Consider the following 17915-nt stretch of genomic DNA (forward strand, 5'->3'; position numbering starts at 1 on the left):
AAATGAATAATTAAAAGAAAAAACCCGATGTGGGGTCCCCCCATTTTTGAGCAACAGTAAAAGGTAAAGCAGACAGTTGGGGACTATTATCAGGGTTGGAAGGTTTATGGTTCTTTGGTCTTTCCCAGCCCAAATAAAGCAGCCGGCAGCCACCCGAGAATTGGCTTGTCACACTGGATGCACCAATTCTGGTGCTTTGCCTGGCTCTTCCTGATTCCTTCTGCAGTGGCAATTGGGGTAATTTTATTTGGGGTTGATGTCAGCTGTTAAGTGTCAATTGGCATCAAGCCCAGGGGTTAGTAATGGAGAGGAGTCTATAAGATACCCCCATTACTAACCCAGTGAGTAAAAATTAAAAAAAATACACAAAATAGTTTATTGAAACAATCCCCCACACTTTCCCTGGTTGACCATTAAAAAAATAAAATGAAAGAAAATTCAGGTACAACGTAATCCAGGGAATCAGACGTAGTCTATATCCCGATGTCAACACTCATTCACAGAGTCTCGCAGAGCGCAGCGTGAGCCAGGAGTGGCAGCTGCTCAAGGTCTATGGAGCCTCGTTCTCATGCTCCATAGTCTTTGATCCAGGTAATCGAGGAACATCATGGGATGCGCTGCATCACATTGGAGTTGGAAACTTTGATTCCTAATAAATTGGTGAACGAGGGACAATTTTGTTTTTATTTCTCGGTGTCTTTCAGGTTTCCATTTGTGGACTACGTCGGAATCACTGGACTCCATCAAACCTACGTGTTTTTTGTTTTTTTTTTAATAAAATGATTAACAAAAGGAAAGTGTGGGGGAATGTTTTTTTAAAATAAATTATTTTTTTTATGTGTGCTTCTTTCAATTACTGGGTTAGTATTGGGGGTATCAGATAGGCACTTCTCTATTACAAACACCAAGCCTTGATGCCAGTTGACACTACACAGTTGACATCAACCCCAACTACCATTACCCCAATTGCCACCACGACAGGACAATCAAGAAGAGGCAATGCAAAGAGTGCCAGAATTGGCCCATCTAATGGATGCACCACTACTGGGGCAGCGGTGGGCTGGTCATTTTAGGCTTCGAAGGGCACAATAAACATGGAATTTCCCAGCCTGATAATATCAGCCCCCAGCTGTCTGCTTTAACTTTACTGGCTATCAAAAAATAGAGGGGACCCATGTAATTTTTTTATATAATTATTTGGCTAATTAGCTGTACAATCCATCCATCATTCCAGCTATGCATTAATCCATCATCTATTCTTGCACACGTTGCATACATCAAAACCATTAATTTCATTATGTTTTTTCCCCAGTATGTGTCACACGTACATCACATGGATGATATACACGGATGGTCACATGCATGGACCAAATGGAATGTGCCACACGCGTGTTTTTTGTGCACATGTGTGAAGGTGGCCTTACGAGGACTTTCTTCTTCACCCAGTTTTGTGGATCAAGCAGTATATCGTCTTACCAATTGGGATCGCTACAAATTCATGTGGCAATAAGATTTTGCGCATTATTTTACTTCCCTATGTGTTTGTTTTCCCTGGTACAGTGATCAAATGATGGGGACATCGATATCTATTCATACACGGTCACCTTAATGGAGACTACCAAAACCAGAAAGCCAACAGAGTGTTGTCGCTATCGATCTACAGTAAAAAGGAAAGTCAGATTACTGTACAATTAATTTAAAATACATTTTTATTGAATTTATAATGAAAAACTCCCCATGGAGAATGAATAAATCATATTAACAAATGCAGGATGATATGGCCTAAGACAATGTAAATACTTAAACATGATAAAATTATATATGAAGGTGATATAGTTCTTTCTCTGGGTGGGGAAGGGTTTGGGGATTATGTTATGGGAAACAAAAGGGGGCCTGGTAAGAAACATCCAAGGAAAAACAAACAACCATATGTGTTGATTTGCCCTGTAACATGGTTGCATATTATATATTGTACTTTCTCAAACTATAAAAAATTCATAGAGCAATCCAAAATAAATATAAATTATGGAACGTTTTTCAAGGGGCGAGTAGTATATAGGAGTGGAGGGGAGCGGGGGAGGAATCCATGAATTGTCACATGCCATGAAGCGTCCTATTTTATCAGCGCTTGGCATGTAAACCTCATTACACCTGCATATGCGCAAATATAAAAGCAACATAACACATAACATATCTTTAGTGCAAGATTGTAGCTGCTCAATGAATGTTGGGGGTAAAAGAACAAGAGACAAAACATACATAACTACTTGGCTGCAACTTTCTACTGGACCTTCATGAGCCAGTTACTAAGCAGTCGTCTGGCGAAGTGTGTAAAACTCATCTATATACGGGACACATTGAGAGCTTTTATTAACAGATATCCTCTTACATAAATAGATTTATATTTATCTCAAATATTCTATACAACAATTTACAAGTGCATTGTATAAAAGTTACAGAAATAAAACAATTGTAGGAATTGGGTTTCATTTGTAATTTGGATTACAAACAGTCTATAATTTTAGTAAACCTAGTTGGCCACTTAAAGCTTTCTCTGTCTTCCCCACTCGGGGTATATACACATTGGCTATATCAGGCCCATGTTAGATACATATTTACATTTATACATCTGTATAAAAGGAGAGGTCTTAGCTTCAGTCAGGAAGGAGTCATCTTAGTTTTGTCCAGCAGGTTGTGAACAACTGACATGGCGTCTTTGTAGTTGGGATATATCGACGACGTACACACCGCTCAGTTGTTGGCGACACTCGCTTCTTTTTGTCGTAGTCGCTCTTTCTGTAATTAGAAAAGGAAAAAAAATAGAAAGAACCCGTTTGATCTCTGCCATATATAAAAAGAAGAGTGGAAAAACATTTCCGATTTTAATAACTATGGGACCCTTTCAGCTCATCATCACCTGCTAGACAGATGTCACTGTGACTGGAGTCCGACAACACAGAGTTGGTCAAGAGCAACTTTCTCTAATAAGTTGCAGACCCAACGTGGTTCCTCGCACCTCAGTGAAAGTGGTTTCCAGCCACCTCCTAATCGCATCCTTGCCTCTCAGACTGGCTGCAGCACCAGACATAACACAGAGACATCTCTCGTTAAGGCTTTCTAATGACGTCTTTCTCTCTGTGCAAGTTGGATCAGATTCTCGCTCTGCATTAAGGCACATTACAGTCAATACTTTGATGGATTATACAAGGCTGAGAATTTCCACTGGTTTGGGGCAATGATACAGACCGCTTCAAAGCAACAATTTGATTTATTTTATTGCTTTTTAAAAAGAGTATCTAATCATTTAATTTTTTATTTCATCAATAGTGGACGTGAAAATAAGAACCTTTGTCTTATCAGATCAGATTCTCTCTCCTCCTGGATTGATCTTTCACACTCAATTCATGGGTAAAATCTGACGGTCGGTGCTTTCCAATTTCTATGGAGAATGGAGGGAGAGGAGCTAGAGACCTCATGCTGTAGGTTCCATAGAACTTTACAAGCGCAAACTGTCATCTATCTTAGTAATAGGTAATAATTCATGTAAGGGAATCAATGATCTCTGATGTTTAAATAAGTAAAAAATCACCATCTAGTGGCCAGAAATTGAAAGAACAGCCGGAACTACAAAGCAAATCATTAGTTTCCTAGAGGGAAAGGATAAGAAGTGACACCAGGTCAGGTAAGGACAGTTGTGTCGCAGATACTAAATATAAAAAGGCCTGGCCAGGCCAAAAGGAGGACTTGGCACCAGGGAGATCAATCCCCTGAGCAGAGTGAAAGAACAAGACTGGCGCCAGCAGAAGATCCATGATCAGCGCTAGTGGAAGACTGTGACCCGATCTGAACTAGGCATGAGAGACAACTTGACTGTAGCAAAAGACCATTTCTGTGGGCCACGGATTTCTGTGCAGAGATACAGTATTGAGTGGAAACTTAGGTGATGCTTCAGAGTACAAAGATGGGCAGTCAGTGAAGGGTATGCAGAGATCCCCCCAATTTAGACGTCCGACCTTGCAAGCAGCGTCTATGTCCCTGCTAGGGCCTGTACACTGAGAAGTATTGTTTAGATAAGTAGACAACAGTAAAGACACCACTGCCTCATCCTCTGCGTCGTTGCATCCCATCACCTGCTTACATTCACCGAAGACATATTTTACCCTTAAATTGAGAATTTGAGATTGAATGTCAGTCCAGGAGGATTAAGAAGCCGCTTTCTCTAATGAAGGGAATTTTGTTTACTTACCGTAAATTCCTTTTCTTCTAGCTCCAATTGGGAGACCCAGACAATTGGGTGTATAGGCTATGCCTCCGGAGGCCGCACAAAGTATTACACTAAAAGTGTAAAGCCCCTCCCCTTCTGCCTATACACCCCCCGTGCTCCCACGGGCTCCTCAGTTTTGGTGCAAAAGCAAGAAGGAGGAAAAAAATTATAAACTGGTTTAAAGTAAATTCAATCCGAAGGAATATCGGAGAACTGAAACCATTCAACATGAACAACATGTGTACACAAAAAAACAGGGGCGGGTGCTGGGTCTCCCAATTGGAGCTAGAAGAAAAGGAATTTACGGTAAGTAAACAAAATTCCCTTCTTCTTTGTCGCTCCATTGGGAGACCCAGACAATTGGGACGTCCAAAAGCAGTCCCTGGGTGGGTAAATAATACCTCATAATAGAGCCGTAACGGCTCCGTCCTACAGGTGGGCAACCGCCGCCTGAAGGACTCGCCTACCTAGGCTGGCATCTGCCGAAGCATAGGTATGCACCTGATAGTGTTTCGTGAAAGTGTGCAGGCTCGACCAGGTAGCCGCCTGACACACCTGCCTCAAAGCCCAGGACGCACCCACGGCTCTGGTAGAATGGGCCTTCAGCCCTGAGGGAACCGGAAGCCCAGCAGAACGGTAAGCTTCGAGAATTGGTTCCTTGATCCAACGAGCCAGGGTTGATTTGGAAGCCTGTGACCCTTTACGCTGGCCAGCGACAAGGACAAAGAGTGCATCCGAGCGGCGCAGGGGCGCCGTACGAGAAATGTAGAGTCTAAGTGCTCTCACCAGATCTAACAAGTGCAAATCCTTTTCATATTGGTGAACTGGATGAGGACAAAAAGAGGGTAAGGAGATATCCTGATTGAGATGAAAGGGGGATACCACCTTAGGGAGAAATTCCGGAACCGGACGCAGAACCACCTTGTCCTGGTGAAACACCAGGAAGGGGGCTTTGCATGACAGAGCTGCCAGCTCAGACACTCTCCGAAGTGAAGTGACTTTCTGAAAACCACTTTCTGCGAAAGGCGTGCGAGAGAAATATCCCTCATTGGCTCGAACGGTGGTTTCTGAAGAACCATCAGCACCCTGTTCAGATCCCAGGGTTCCAACGGACGTTTGTAAGGAGGAACGATGTGACAAACCCCCTGCAGGAACGTGCATACCTGTGGAAGTCTGGCCAGGCGCTTCTGAAAAAACACAGAGCGCAGAGACTTGTCCCTTAAGGGAGCAGAGTGACAAACCCTTTTCCAATCCGGACTGAAGAAAGGACAGGAAAGTGGGCAAGGCAAATGGCCAGGGAGAAAAACCCCGAGCAGAGCACCACGACAGTAATATTTTCCACGTCCTGTGGTAGATCTTGGCGGACGTTGGTTTCCTAGCCTGTCTCATAGTGGCAATGACCTCCTGGGATAATCCTGAAGACGCTAAGATCCAGGACTCAATGGCCACACAGTCAGGTTGAGGGCCGCAGAATTCAGATGGAAAAACGGCCCTTGAGACAGCAAGTCTGGTCGGTCTGGTAGTGCCCACGGTTGGCCGACCGTGAGATGCCACAGATCCGGGTACCACGACCTCCTCGGCCAGTCTGGAGCGAAGAGGATGGCGCGGCGGCAGTCGGCCCTGATCTTGCGTAACACTCTGGGCAACAGTACCAGCGGAGGAAACACATAAGGGAGTTGAAACTGCGACCAATCTTGAACTAAGGCGTCTGCCGCCAGAGCTCTGTGATCGTGAGAACGTGCCATGAATGCCGTGACCTTGTTGTTGTGCCGGGACGCCATTAGGTCGACGTCCGGCATCCCCCAGCGGCGACAGATCTCCTGAAACACGTCCGGGTGAAGGGACCATTCCCCTGCGTCCATGCCCTGGCGACTGAGAAAATCTGCTTCCCAGTTTTCCACGCCTGGGATGTGAACTGCGGAGATGGTGGAGGCCGTGGCTTCCACCCACATCAAAATCCGCCGGACTTCCTGGAAGGCTTGCCGACTGCGTGTTCCTCCTTGGTGGTTGATGTAAGCCACCGCTGTGGAGTTGTCCGACTGAATTCGGATCTGCTTGCCTTCCAGCCACTGCTGGAACGCTTTCAGGGCAAGGTACACTGCCCGTATCTCCAGAACATTGATCTGAAGTGAGGACTCTTGCTGGGTCCACGTACCCTGAGCCCTGTGGTGGAGTAAGACTGCTCCCCACCCTGACAGACTCGCGTCCGTCGTGACCACCGCCCAGGATGGGGGTAGGAAGGATTTCCCCTTCGATAATGAAGTGGGAAGAAGCCACCACCGAAGGGAAGCTTTGGTTGCCTGAGAGAGGGAGACGTTCCTGTCGAGGGACGTCGGCTTCCTGTCCCATTTGCGTAGGATGTCCCATTGAAGAGGACGCAGGTGAAACTGCGCGAAAGGAACTGCCTCCATTGCTGCCACCATCTTCCCCAGGAAGTGCATGAGGCGCCTCAAGGGGTGTGACTGACCTTGAAGGAGAGATTGCACCCCCGTCTGTAGTGAACGCTGCTTGTTCAGCGGAAGCTTCACTATCGCTGAGAGGGTATGAAACTCCATGCCAAGATATGTCAGCGATTGGGCCGGTGTCAGATTTGACTTTGGAAAATTGATGATCCACCCGAAACTCTGGAGAGTCTCCAGAGTAGCGGTGAGGCTGTGCTGGCATGCCTCTTGAGAGGGAGCCTTGACCAGCAGGTCGTCTAAGTAACGGATCACCGAGTGACCCTGAGAGTGGAGGACCGCAACTACTGCAGCCATGACCTTGGTGAAAACCCGTGGGGCTGTCGCCAGGCCGAACGGCAGTGCCACGAACTGAAGGTGTTCGTCTCCTATGGCGAAGCGCAGGAAGCGCTGATGCTCTGGAGCAATCGGTACGTGGAGATAAGCATCTTTGATATCGATCGATGCAAGGAAATCTCCTTGGGACATTGAGGCGATGACGGAGCGGAGGGATTCCATCCGGAACCGCCTGGTCTTTACGGGTTTGTTGAGCAGTTTTAGGTCCAGGACAGGACGGAAAGACCCGTCCTTCTTTGGAACCACAAACAAGTTGGAGTAAAAACCGTGACCCTGTTGCTGAAGAGGAACAGGGACCACCACTCCTTCTGCCTTCAGAGTGCCCAGCGCCTGCAGAAGAGCATCGGCTCGCTCGGGAGGCGGAGATGTTCTGAAAAAATCGAGTCGGAGGACGAGAGTTGAACTCTATCCTGTAACCGTGAGACAGAATGTCTCTCACCCAACGGTCTTTTACCTGTGGCAGCCAGGTGTCGGAAAAGCGGGAGAGCCTGCCACCGACCGAGGATGCGATGTGAGGAGGCCGTAAGTCATGAGGAAGCCGCCTTGGTAGCGGCACCTCCGGCGGTCTTTTTAGGGCGTGACTTAGACCGCCATGGATCGGAGTTCCTCTGATCCTTCTGAGGCCTTTTGGACGAGGAGAATTGGGACCTGCCCGCACCCCGAAAGGACCGAAACCTCGACTGTCCCCTCCTCTGTTGGGGTAATTTTGGTTTGGCCTGGGGTAAGGATGTTTCCTTTCCCTTGGACTGTTTGATGATTTCATCCAGCCTCTCACCAAACAAACGGTCGCCAGAAATTGGCAAACCGGTTAAGCACTTTTTGGAAGCCGAATCTGCCTTCCATTCCCGTAGCCACAAGGCCCTGCGTATTGCCACCGAATTGTCGGCTGCAACCGCCGTACGGCTCGCAGAGTCCAGGACAGCATTAATAGCGTAGGACGCAAATGCCGACGTTAGAGAGGTTATGGACGCCACTTGCGGCGCAGACGTACGTGTGAGTGCGTCAATTTGCGCCTGACCCGCTGAAATAGCTTGGAGTGCCCATACGGCTGCGAATGCTGGAGCAAAAGACGTGCCGATAGCTTCATAGATGGATTTCAACCAGAGCTCCATCTGTCTGTCAGTGGCATCCTTGAGCGAAGCCCCATCTTCAACTGCAACTATGGATCTAGCCGCCAGTCTGGAGATTGGAGGATCCACCTTGGGACACTGAGTCCAGCCCTTGACCACGTCAGGGGGGAAGGGATAACGTGTATCCTTAAGGCGCTTGGAAAAACGCTTATCTGGACAAACTCGGTGTTTCTGGACTGCTTCTCTGAAGTCAGAGTGGTCCAGAAACATACTCGTTGTACGCTTGGGGAACCTGAAACGGAATTTCTCCTGCTGAGAGGCTGACTCCTCCACTGGAGGAGCCGAGGGAGAAATATCCAACATTTGATTTATGGAAGCGATAAGATCATTCACTATGGCGTCACCATCAGGAGTATCAAGGTTGAGAGCGGCCTCAGGATCAGAATCCTGATCAGCTACCTCCGGGTCATCATACAGAGAGTCCTCCCTCTGAGACCCTGAACAATGTGATGAGGTCGAGGGGATTTCCCAGCGAGCTCGCTTAGGCGGTCTGGGGCTGCGGTCCGTGTCAGAGACCTCACCCCGGGATCTATGAGACACCCCGGGGGAACATTGTTGTCCCAACTGAGGGGAACCAGGGGGCAATGATTCCACAGTGCCCATGGTCTGAGATACCGGTCTGGACTGCAAAGCTTCTAGAATCTTAGCCATAGTCTCAGAAAGTCTTTCAGTAAAAACTGTAAACTCCGTCCCTGTCACCTGGACAGTGTTAGCAGGTGGTTCCCCCTGGGCCCCCCTTAGCAGAGGCTCCGGCTGAGTAAGTGCCACAGGGGCCGAGCAGTGCACACAATGAGGGTCAGTGGAACCTGCCGGTAGCGAGGTCGTACATGCGGCGCAGGCAGCATAGTAAGCCTGTGTTTTGGCACCCCTGCTTCTTGTGGGCGCCATGCTGTTGTCTCCCCTGAGCAACACAATAGGTTATATAGCCAGAACTAAACCGTGCACCATACAGTGTAAAGAATAGCCTATAAACATATAACCTATAATTATACTTCTGCACAAGTGGGGCCAGCACCTCAGGTGCTGCTTACCGGCCGCTTAAAGCGGTTGTGTGGCCACCAGAATCCCTGCCTGGGTCTCTCAGAGCTTGTCCCCCCTCTGCAGCGTCAGAGTAGCTGACAGGAATGGCTGCCGGCGTCCTGAGGAGAGGAGGGAGCCGTGGGCGTGACCCAGAAAGTGCGGGAACTGGTGCCCCACTGTGCACAGTGAGGGGAGTGGAGTATGCAAAGCATGCTCCAGCCCTCAGTGCTGCCGTCCTGCACAGCGTCCCGCCCTTCCCCTGACTGGCAGGCCTGGGGGCGGGAAGAAAAAAAAGAGACTAGGCCGCAAAAGCCGGGGACTCGAGTTATAAGCGCGGCCGCCGTATAAGCGCGGTCGGTGCGGAAGTCCCCGGCGCAGTAACAGTCCCAGCCGCGCCACAGTAATAACAATGGTAGCGGCGGTCAGCGCGGTAGTCCCCATACACTAACACACTCAGCGACGCTGCAGTGTGTAATGGCACAAACGCGGTCAGCGCCGCGGTCCCCGGTGCACTAGCACACCCAGCAATGCTGGAGTGTTGCTGTGTGCGGTCCCCACGGGGACACAGAGTACCTCAAAGTAGCAGGGCCATGTCCCTGAACGATACTCGGCTCCTATCCAGCAGAGTCCTCAGGAGCTGTGGATGGAGCACGGTCTCAGTGCCTTGAGACCGATTAGGATCCCACTTCACCCAGAGCCCTAAGGGGGATGGGGAAGGAAAAACAGCATGTGGGCTCCAGCCTCCGTACCCGCAATGGATACCTCAACCTTAACAACACCGCCGACAAGAGTGGGGTGAGAAGGGAGCATGCTGGGGGCCCTGTTAAGGGCCCTCTTTTCTTCCATCCGACATAGTCAGCAGCTGCTGCTGACTAAGCTGTGGAGCTTATGCGTGCATGTCTGCCTCCTTCGCACAAAGCAAAAAACTGAGGAGCCCGTGGGAGCACGGGGGGTGTATAGGCAGAAGGGGAGGGGCTTTACACTTTTAGTGTAATACTTTGTGCGGCCTCCGGAGGCATAGCCTATACACCCAATTGTCTGGGTCTCCCAATGGAGCGACAAAGAAAAGATATATTATAAAGTGGTTTTGGTTTTTTTTCATGTGTACTATTGATTAATGTAAAAAATAATAAAACAAGGGTTACTTTGACATCAAAAGATGGACAGTTTATCTCAGTAAATAAAGTTAAATACTGAGATTTTTTCGAAGGGAAAAGACCCGTTTCACACGTCAGTGAAAAACACTGACGTTCTTCACTGACGTGTAAAACACGCACATGTCCCTCCGTGTTCCGTGATTCACGGCACACGTGGGTTGTCCATGTGCAATCCGTGATTGCATATGGACATTACTCACCTGCCTTCACTGCTGCTGTCCATGGTTCTGATCTCCTCGGCTCTGCAGCGTCCGCCCACTGCTCTCAGCAGCTACTTCCTGGTCCGGTTTTCCTGCTCTCATAAATATTCATGAGCCAAGCAGAAACTGCCGAGAGCAGAGGCTGCAGAGCGAACCGCAGGCAAGGTAAGTTGAAAATATTTAATATTTAATATGTCTGTGATTTTCTGGCACGTGTTTCACTGATCACACACGGATCACACCATAGTGTGGTCCGTGGGTCATCAGTGATGCCAGAAAAAAACGGACTTATCTCCGTGCAGAATCACGGCCACGCTGCACAGAGACACGTTCAGTGAAAAATCACTGATGTGTGAGCAGACCCATTGATTATAATGTGTCTGCATATGCCAGTGATTCTGGTACGTTTTAAAAAAAGCACAAACGTACCAGAATCACTGACGTGTGAAAGGGGCCTAAGATGTTGACCAGGATGCTTTTAGTTACTGAGGTTGGAATGATACTGTCAGAAGTCCTAGCTAAGCTTTCCAGTACCCAAGACTATGCCTCTGACATTACGGTTTTGATAAATAGCAACAAAAAAGTGCAAAAGTTTGGTAAATGGATCCATAGACAGACAGAGGTCAATTTGGGCTTCATTCAGTGACTGCCTCGGACTTTACATAATCTTGAATGTTTGCAATAGTGTAGAAGGCTATGCTGTTCCATACAATGGGCAACCACTAAAAAGGAAAAAATGTTCACCACGTGGTATAAATTAAAAAAAAAAACAAAAAAAAAAAAAAACACAAAATGTGAGAAACATCACTAAGTTTAATCAAGACATTTAATCAGATTTCTAATTAGTGCTTAGTCAGCCTGTCCATTTTTTACCATTGGAGGGTCATCAGTGATTTTAACCAAGGTCAAATTTGGTCAAGGTCTGTTTTTACCATCAGAGTTTCGTCAGTCTCCCAGATTAAAAAAAAAACCCCATGGAGGTTTCTAAAGCTTCTCCTACCACAGATCGCATCGGAGTATAATTTTTCATGGAACTATAGACTTGCATTGGTGAAATTAAACCATGACTCGGATTAATATCAGACAAGGCTTTGTGATTTTGTGGCCTATAAAAATATAAGGACATGCGATCAGCCTTTGACTATTAAATATACGAGTTCTGTGAAAAACATGGACAGAGCTCGTAAGTGAAAAACAGATTTCTGAATGTTCTTAAAGGGGTTGCCAACTACTAGGACAACCTCTTCTGATTTCATGTTTCTCCCAGGTAAAATAAAAAAATAAAATAAAAAAAAAAAAAAAAAAAAGAAGTCTACACTCCTCTTCAGTGCTAGCCCGGTTCCACGGCTTGCGTTCCCAGTACTCACATGACGTCACATGAGCCCCGTGTCCAATCAGTGCCGGCTTCTGTATTCCAGCCTTCGGACAAACTAACTGGAAGGGAGCGCTGTGGCTGCTGCTCACTTACTGTTCATTGCTTATGTCCAAAAGGCAGGGAAAGAAAAGCCGGTGCTGATTGGACACAGGACTCGCGTAACGTCACGTGAGTCCCTGGAACACAAGCAGTGGCACCACTGGAACCGGGCTGGCACTGAAGGAGAGTAAAGACTTTATTTTACCTGGGGGAAACCTCTATCAGAAGAGGTTGTCCTAGTAGTGGACAACCCCTTTAAGCACATTCAGACATCTGTTTTTCACTCACAAGCTCAGTCCATGTTTTTCACAGATAGTGTAAGGCTGATTGCATGTACTTATATTTTTAGAGACCACAAAAACACAAAGCTCTATCTGATATTAATCCAAGTCATGGATGAAATTTGCCAATGCAAGTCTATAGGGCCATGAAAAATTAGACTCTGACGCCATCTGTGATAGGATAAGCTTTAGAAACCTTCATGAGGAATCAGAATGGGTTGTGCTAGTAGTGGACAACCCCTTTAAGGCCGGTTTCACACATCCGGCTTTTCGCTTGTTTGCCGGATCCGGCGCTCTCCCATACAGTGACTACAGTACAGTGACAGCGCAACAAGCGCCGGTCACATGCTGTCATGTGACCGGCGCATGTGACCCGGAAGTTACAGCGCTGTCACTGTACTGTATTGTCTGTACGGGAGAGCGCCGGATCCGGCAAAAAAGCGAAAAGCCGGATGTGTGAAACCGGCCTAAGTCAGAGAGGTTTTTGAACGCCTCCCCTAGTATCCAAGATACAAACCACCCAGCCCAGCACATCTGCTAAACTTCTGACCAGTGGGCAAATTTGCAAGAAAATATTGACCAAATTAATTAGTTCTGATCAATTTTCAGCGACTACTTGCATTTTGTTTCACTTCGTCCTACAATTTAGAACATTTTTGACTGAAAAATACGGAAGCGGCAACTTTGTTAAGCATTCTTCTATAAAAGCTGACATAACAGATGTATGAAAGTAAACATTAGGCTGCGGCTACACGGCAACTAAAGGGTGCTTTACACGCTGCAACATCTCTAGTGATGTCGCTAGCGATCGTACCTGCTCCAGTCGTTAGTGCGTCACGGGCAAATCGCTGCCCGTGTAAGACAAAATCACTAGTACCCATCACACATACATACCTTCCTAGTGATGTCGCTGTGGCCGGTGAACTGCCTCTTTTCTAAGGGGGAGGTTCGTGCGGCGTCACAGCGACATCACACGGCAGCCGTCCAATAGAAGCGGAAAGGCAGAGAGCAGCCGCATGAAAGTCACGCCCCTGTCTGCTGCATCTGGGAGATGTTCAACTGTATGGGCTGCATTTCTAACACGCCCCTATCACGTGACAGAAATTACTCATACCTGGAAGGAGTCCATACATACAGTCTAGCATCTACAGAGGCCAAGCAGCAGACAGGGGCGGGAATAGATAGAAAAACCCCACCCATATATTACCTATTCAGCAGGAGATTATATAGGAAAATCCTGGTGATTGGTGCGCTTTAATGCAAATAAATGGGGGAGCATTGTGACTACAACAGGTCGCAGAAGGTTGTAACCAGTTGGACCTTTGCGATTTGCTTATCAAAATCACAGTACCGTGTGAGTCGCACCGTAGCCACATTTACTTGCATTATGTTACAATGTATCAGTGGTATAAGGAAATTTTCAGGTCGTACAATCTGTCACCGGCAAAAAAAAAATAAAATAAAAATAAATAAAATCGTAGAGTAGCTCCAGCCCCAGAAGAAATTATTCAGATAAACAATAACTTAACCTGACAAAAAAAAACTTCTATTAAAATACAGCCACTTCGTGACCTACCTGACATAAAAAAAATACAAACAGCTGGATAAATCGGGTAAATCGGATAAATCGATGTTAGAATTTTAGATGAATTCCAGCTGTTTAACACCGCTAAAATTCTATAGCTAAAATTCTGTGAATTATTTCTTAGAATTTAACTCTGTAAAATAATGTAACATCTAAGCTGACAGCAGCTGCTAATGGCGAGAAGTGAATGTGATAGGGATTTATTATAGAGTTAAAATTCTAACAGCTCACATCTATCCCTAGTGCCAGCTGCAGTCAACCAAATGTGACTGTGGCATTGTGAAGGGGGAAGGGGTATCAGGTAATTTAAAGGGGTGTTATCAAGTTGGTAAATTGCTTTAATTGGTTAGAAAGTATGAAAATAAGCAGGTCTGCAATCGACTTGCTTTTTCTATCTGCTGTTATTCTCCTGTAATGAGAGATCTTGTCTTTTAAGCCGGTGTCGCACTTGCGAGTGCTTCGCGTGTATATCGTGCGTGTCTCGCGTTGCATCACCCGTCATGGCCACACACTCTCCGGAGAGGAGCATCTCAGCTGCATAGAGATGCATGCAACCGACCTGCTCCTGTGAGGAGAGTGCGAGTCCGTGCTGGGTGATGCAACGCGAGACCTGCGTGAGATGTAAGTGAGGCACTCGCAAGTGTGACACCGGCCTAATAGTGCAGAAATCTTTCCATTGAGCTCGGCCTCCACATCCTGACTGGTAACGCGCAGTAGTTACATTCCAGTAGGAGGGTTAACTCTTAACATCCCAGCCAGCTTTCTGCATCTTCTCTACCCCCTTCATTTCCTGAACAGAGAGTTATAAACCACCAGCTTTCACAGTAGATCTGCTAATCATGGCTTCTGCTCTTGGGGGTCCTTTTCACATAGCAAGATTGCTAGCAAGATCGCTGCCGAGACACGGTTTTTGTGACGCACCAGTGACCTCATTAGTGATCTCGCTGTGTGTGACACTGAGCAGCGATCTGGCCCCTGCTGTGAAATTGCTGCTCGTTACACACAGTACTGGTTCATTTTTTGGACGTTGCTCTCTCGCTGGTAAGCACACACACAGTGAGCAACAATCTGAATGTGCCGGGAGCTGGCTTCTGGCAGCTGGGGACGCTGGTAACTAAGGTAAATATCGGGTAACCAAGCGAAGGGCTTTGCTTGGTTACCCGATATTTACCTTGATTACAAGCGTCTGCCGCTCTCAGGCTGCCAGTGCCAGTGCCGGCTCCCAGCACACGTAGCCGGAGTACACATCGGGTAAGCGGTTTGCTTATTAACCCGATGTGTACTCTGGCTACAAGTGCAGGGAGCCAGCGCTAAGTGGTGTGCGCTGGTAACCAAGGTAAATATCGGGTAACCAAGCGCTTGGTTACCCGATATTTACATTAGTTACCAAGTGCAGCATCGCTTCCACACGTCGCTGGTGGCTGGGGGATGGTCACTGGTCGCTGGTGAGATCTGCCTGATTGACAGCTCACCAGCGACTATGTAGTGACGCACCAGCGATCCTGACCAGGTCAGATCGCTGGTGGGATCGCTGGAGCGTCGCTAAAGTGTGACGGTACCCTTGTTCTCTGGGCCTGTGTGCCTGGTTACCTCTGTGATAACAATATAGACTGAGAACAAACCACTGATGGCGGCATGTGATACAGCAGAACTTGTGCTGAGCTTTGAAGTTTTACATTTCCATCCAACAGAGCGGTCACTCAACTATGGACATCCTGCCCTTCTAGAAGCCACAAAGTAAAGAAACTAAGGAGCTTTCATTGTTCGGAACTGTTCAAGAGACAACCTGAGAATATCCCTTCGAAACACTTTTCATATTCATTGAGTCTAGTAAAAATTATTAGAAAAAATCAGGTAAATAAAGTAATTTCCGAGGGTTGGTAGAGTGCTAGACTTAATTTCATTTATGTGGATTGATAAAACAATATAGAATGATCACTTGCTTTGTAATTTGTTTGTACTTCAATGTCATTTTAATTGTTTGTTAATAATGTTATATTTTTATAAAATAGAATCCTTACCAGACTGGTGGTCGGATTGATCTTTTTAGTTTCCACTTTCTTTTCCGCTGTCAATTTGTTCAAAGTCTCCTGAGCCAGACGAAGCCTGAGAAGGTAAGAAAAGAAATTCTTTAGAACTAACAGTAAAATTTCACAATTATTTTTCTGATGAATGATTCTCGATTTGTCTGCATGTAGAACCAGGAGTATAAAAAAAAAAAAAATAAAAAAATAAAAATCAGAGAAAAGCTGGTGGTATATGGTGGAAAATAACGGAAAACATTGACTTCAATGAAAACGAGCTTTGGGTAACATCTGGTAACTAGACTGTCTGATTGATGAGAACTATATACAGGTGATATTAAAGCACCACTCCAGGATTTATTTTATTTTTTTCAGCGCTGGAAAGTTGCCTTTAAATCAGTTTTCAGACCCTACTTATACTCAACTCCGGCATCTTCACCTTCTATTTCACCTGCTCTGCAGTCCCATGGCATCATCTTGTGCCCATAACGTCTGACTATCTCTATGAGGCCAGAACAAGGCAACTATAGACTTATATTGAATTGTGACCTCCAGTGCACCCCATGAAACACTGGAGGTGCCAGCAAGTCGCAAATCACAGGAGACTGACCGGAGTGGCAGAGATGGGTGAAAACATCGGAGGGCGAGTATAAGACAGACTTAGATTTGGGCCAGAGTCACAGTTGTGAGTTCCTCGCGTGTAACTTGCGCGGGTTTCTCATTGAATCACCCGGCACGGCCGCACACTCTCTGGACAGGAGCGTCTCAGCTGCATAGACATACATGCAACTGACCCCCTCCTGACAGGAGAGTGCGAGTCCGTGCCGGGTGATTCAATGAGAGACTCGCACGAGTTACACGCGAGGCACTCGCAAGTGTGACTCTGGCTTAGATCAGCACTCCAGGATTTTTGTTTTAGCACTGGAGCGGTGCTTTTAATCTAGACCTGAACGAGGCGCCCATAGACTTGTATTGAGTGGTGACCTCTGGTTCCATGAAACACTGGAGCTGCCAACAGGTCATAAATCGGCAAAACCTACCGAAGCGGTGGAGATAGAAGGTGATGTTGAAGGGAGAGTATAAAACAAGGGGCAGGGTACTTAGATTTAAAGCACCGCTCCAAGATTGACTTTTTTAGCGCTTGAGTGTTTCTTTTAATCTAAGCTTTCACACCCTACTCACACTCACCCTCCGACATCTTTGTCGCGGGCGGAGGAGGGGACGCTGCGCTCACCCACTGCTCGGGTCCGGCTGCTGCTCGGTGGTGGCTCGAGCGGTGGGCCGGATCCCGGGGACTCGAGTGGCACTCCTCGCCCGTGAGTGAAAGGGGGTGGTTTGGTTTAGGGATATTGTCAGTGACGCCACCCACGGATGTGGTGAGGTTGTGACACCACCGCTGCTCTGGACGGGAATCCCGGGAGAGGTGACAAGGAGCAGCTTGGATGTTGTTTTCTCCCCTCCGTGGGTAGGGGGGTTGGTTGTCCTGGGGCCCCGGTGAGGGTTAGGGATGGATGGCAGGCGGGTTACGGGGCCTGGTGAGGTGCAGGGTCAGCGCTGTGCCGCACGGCACGGTGGTACTCACTCAGCCAATAATGAATGCAAAGTCTCTGGTAAAACAAACGGCTGGATGGACGGGTCCCACAGACGGTTCCGGTAGCTCTCCCGGTAGGTTGATGGTGACTGCCTTTCCCTGCACCTGTGTTGTGTTACGGTTCCAATGGCTTCCCACCGGTAACCCGCTCCCCAGCTTGGATGGATGCTGAGGGAGTCCCTTTTGCCCGCAGGCTCTGGCCCTGGGAACTGTAGCCTTGGCGGTGACAGTTTCCCTTTACGGTGTGAGCTGTTGCCTTCAATCGGGACTTGACTGCTGGGGAGGTTCCCTTCGCTAACGGATTTGACCAGTTTTACGGCGACTCCTAGCCTGGTCGGGGTCCGTAAGCCCTGCCGAGTGGTGCTGGCTTCTCTTTGCTCCCCGATCCAGTACCGTTGGGCCACCGCCCATCCCCGGTCCTTACGGTTCACTCCAATTAGCCTCTCCTGCAGAC

The 17915-nt window shown here is 47.5% G+C and overlaps 1 protein-coding gene across 5 annotated transcripts in view; it reads right to left on the minus strand.

Annotated features, from left to right (window-relative positions):
- Nucleotides 1-1691: 1691 nt before the first annotated feature.
- Nucleotides 1692-17915, minus strand: part of FMN1 (formin 1) — a 367097-nt gene continuing 350873 nt past the window's right edge. For all 5 annotated transcript variants that reach the window (XM_075330787.1, XM_075330789.1, XM_075330790.1 and 2 more), the window contains 2 exons: nt 15868-15952; nt 1692-2796 (listed from right to left, as the gene is read on the minus strand). In XM_075330787.1, the coding sequence (XP_075186902.1) occupies nt 2752-2796; nt 15868-15952 (130 nt within the window). In that variant the 3' untranslated portion in view covers nt 1692-2751. The remainder of the gene's footprint in view (nt 2797-15867; nt 15953-17915) is intronic.

This window comes from Anomaloglossus baeobatrachus, chromosome 12 (genome assembly GCF_048569485.1).
Source record: "Anomaloglossus baeobatrachus isolate aAnoBae1 chromosome 12, aAnoBae1.hap1, whole genome shotgun sequence".
NCBI classification, from domain to species: domain Eukaryota; kingdom Metazoa; phylum Chordata; class Amphibia; order Anura; family Aromobatidae; genus Anomaloglossus; species Anomaloglossus baeobatrachus.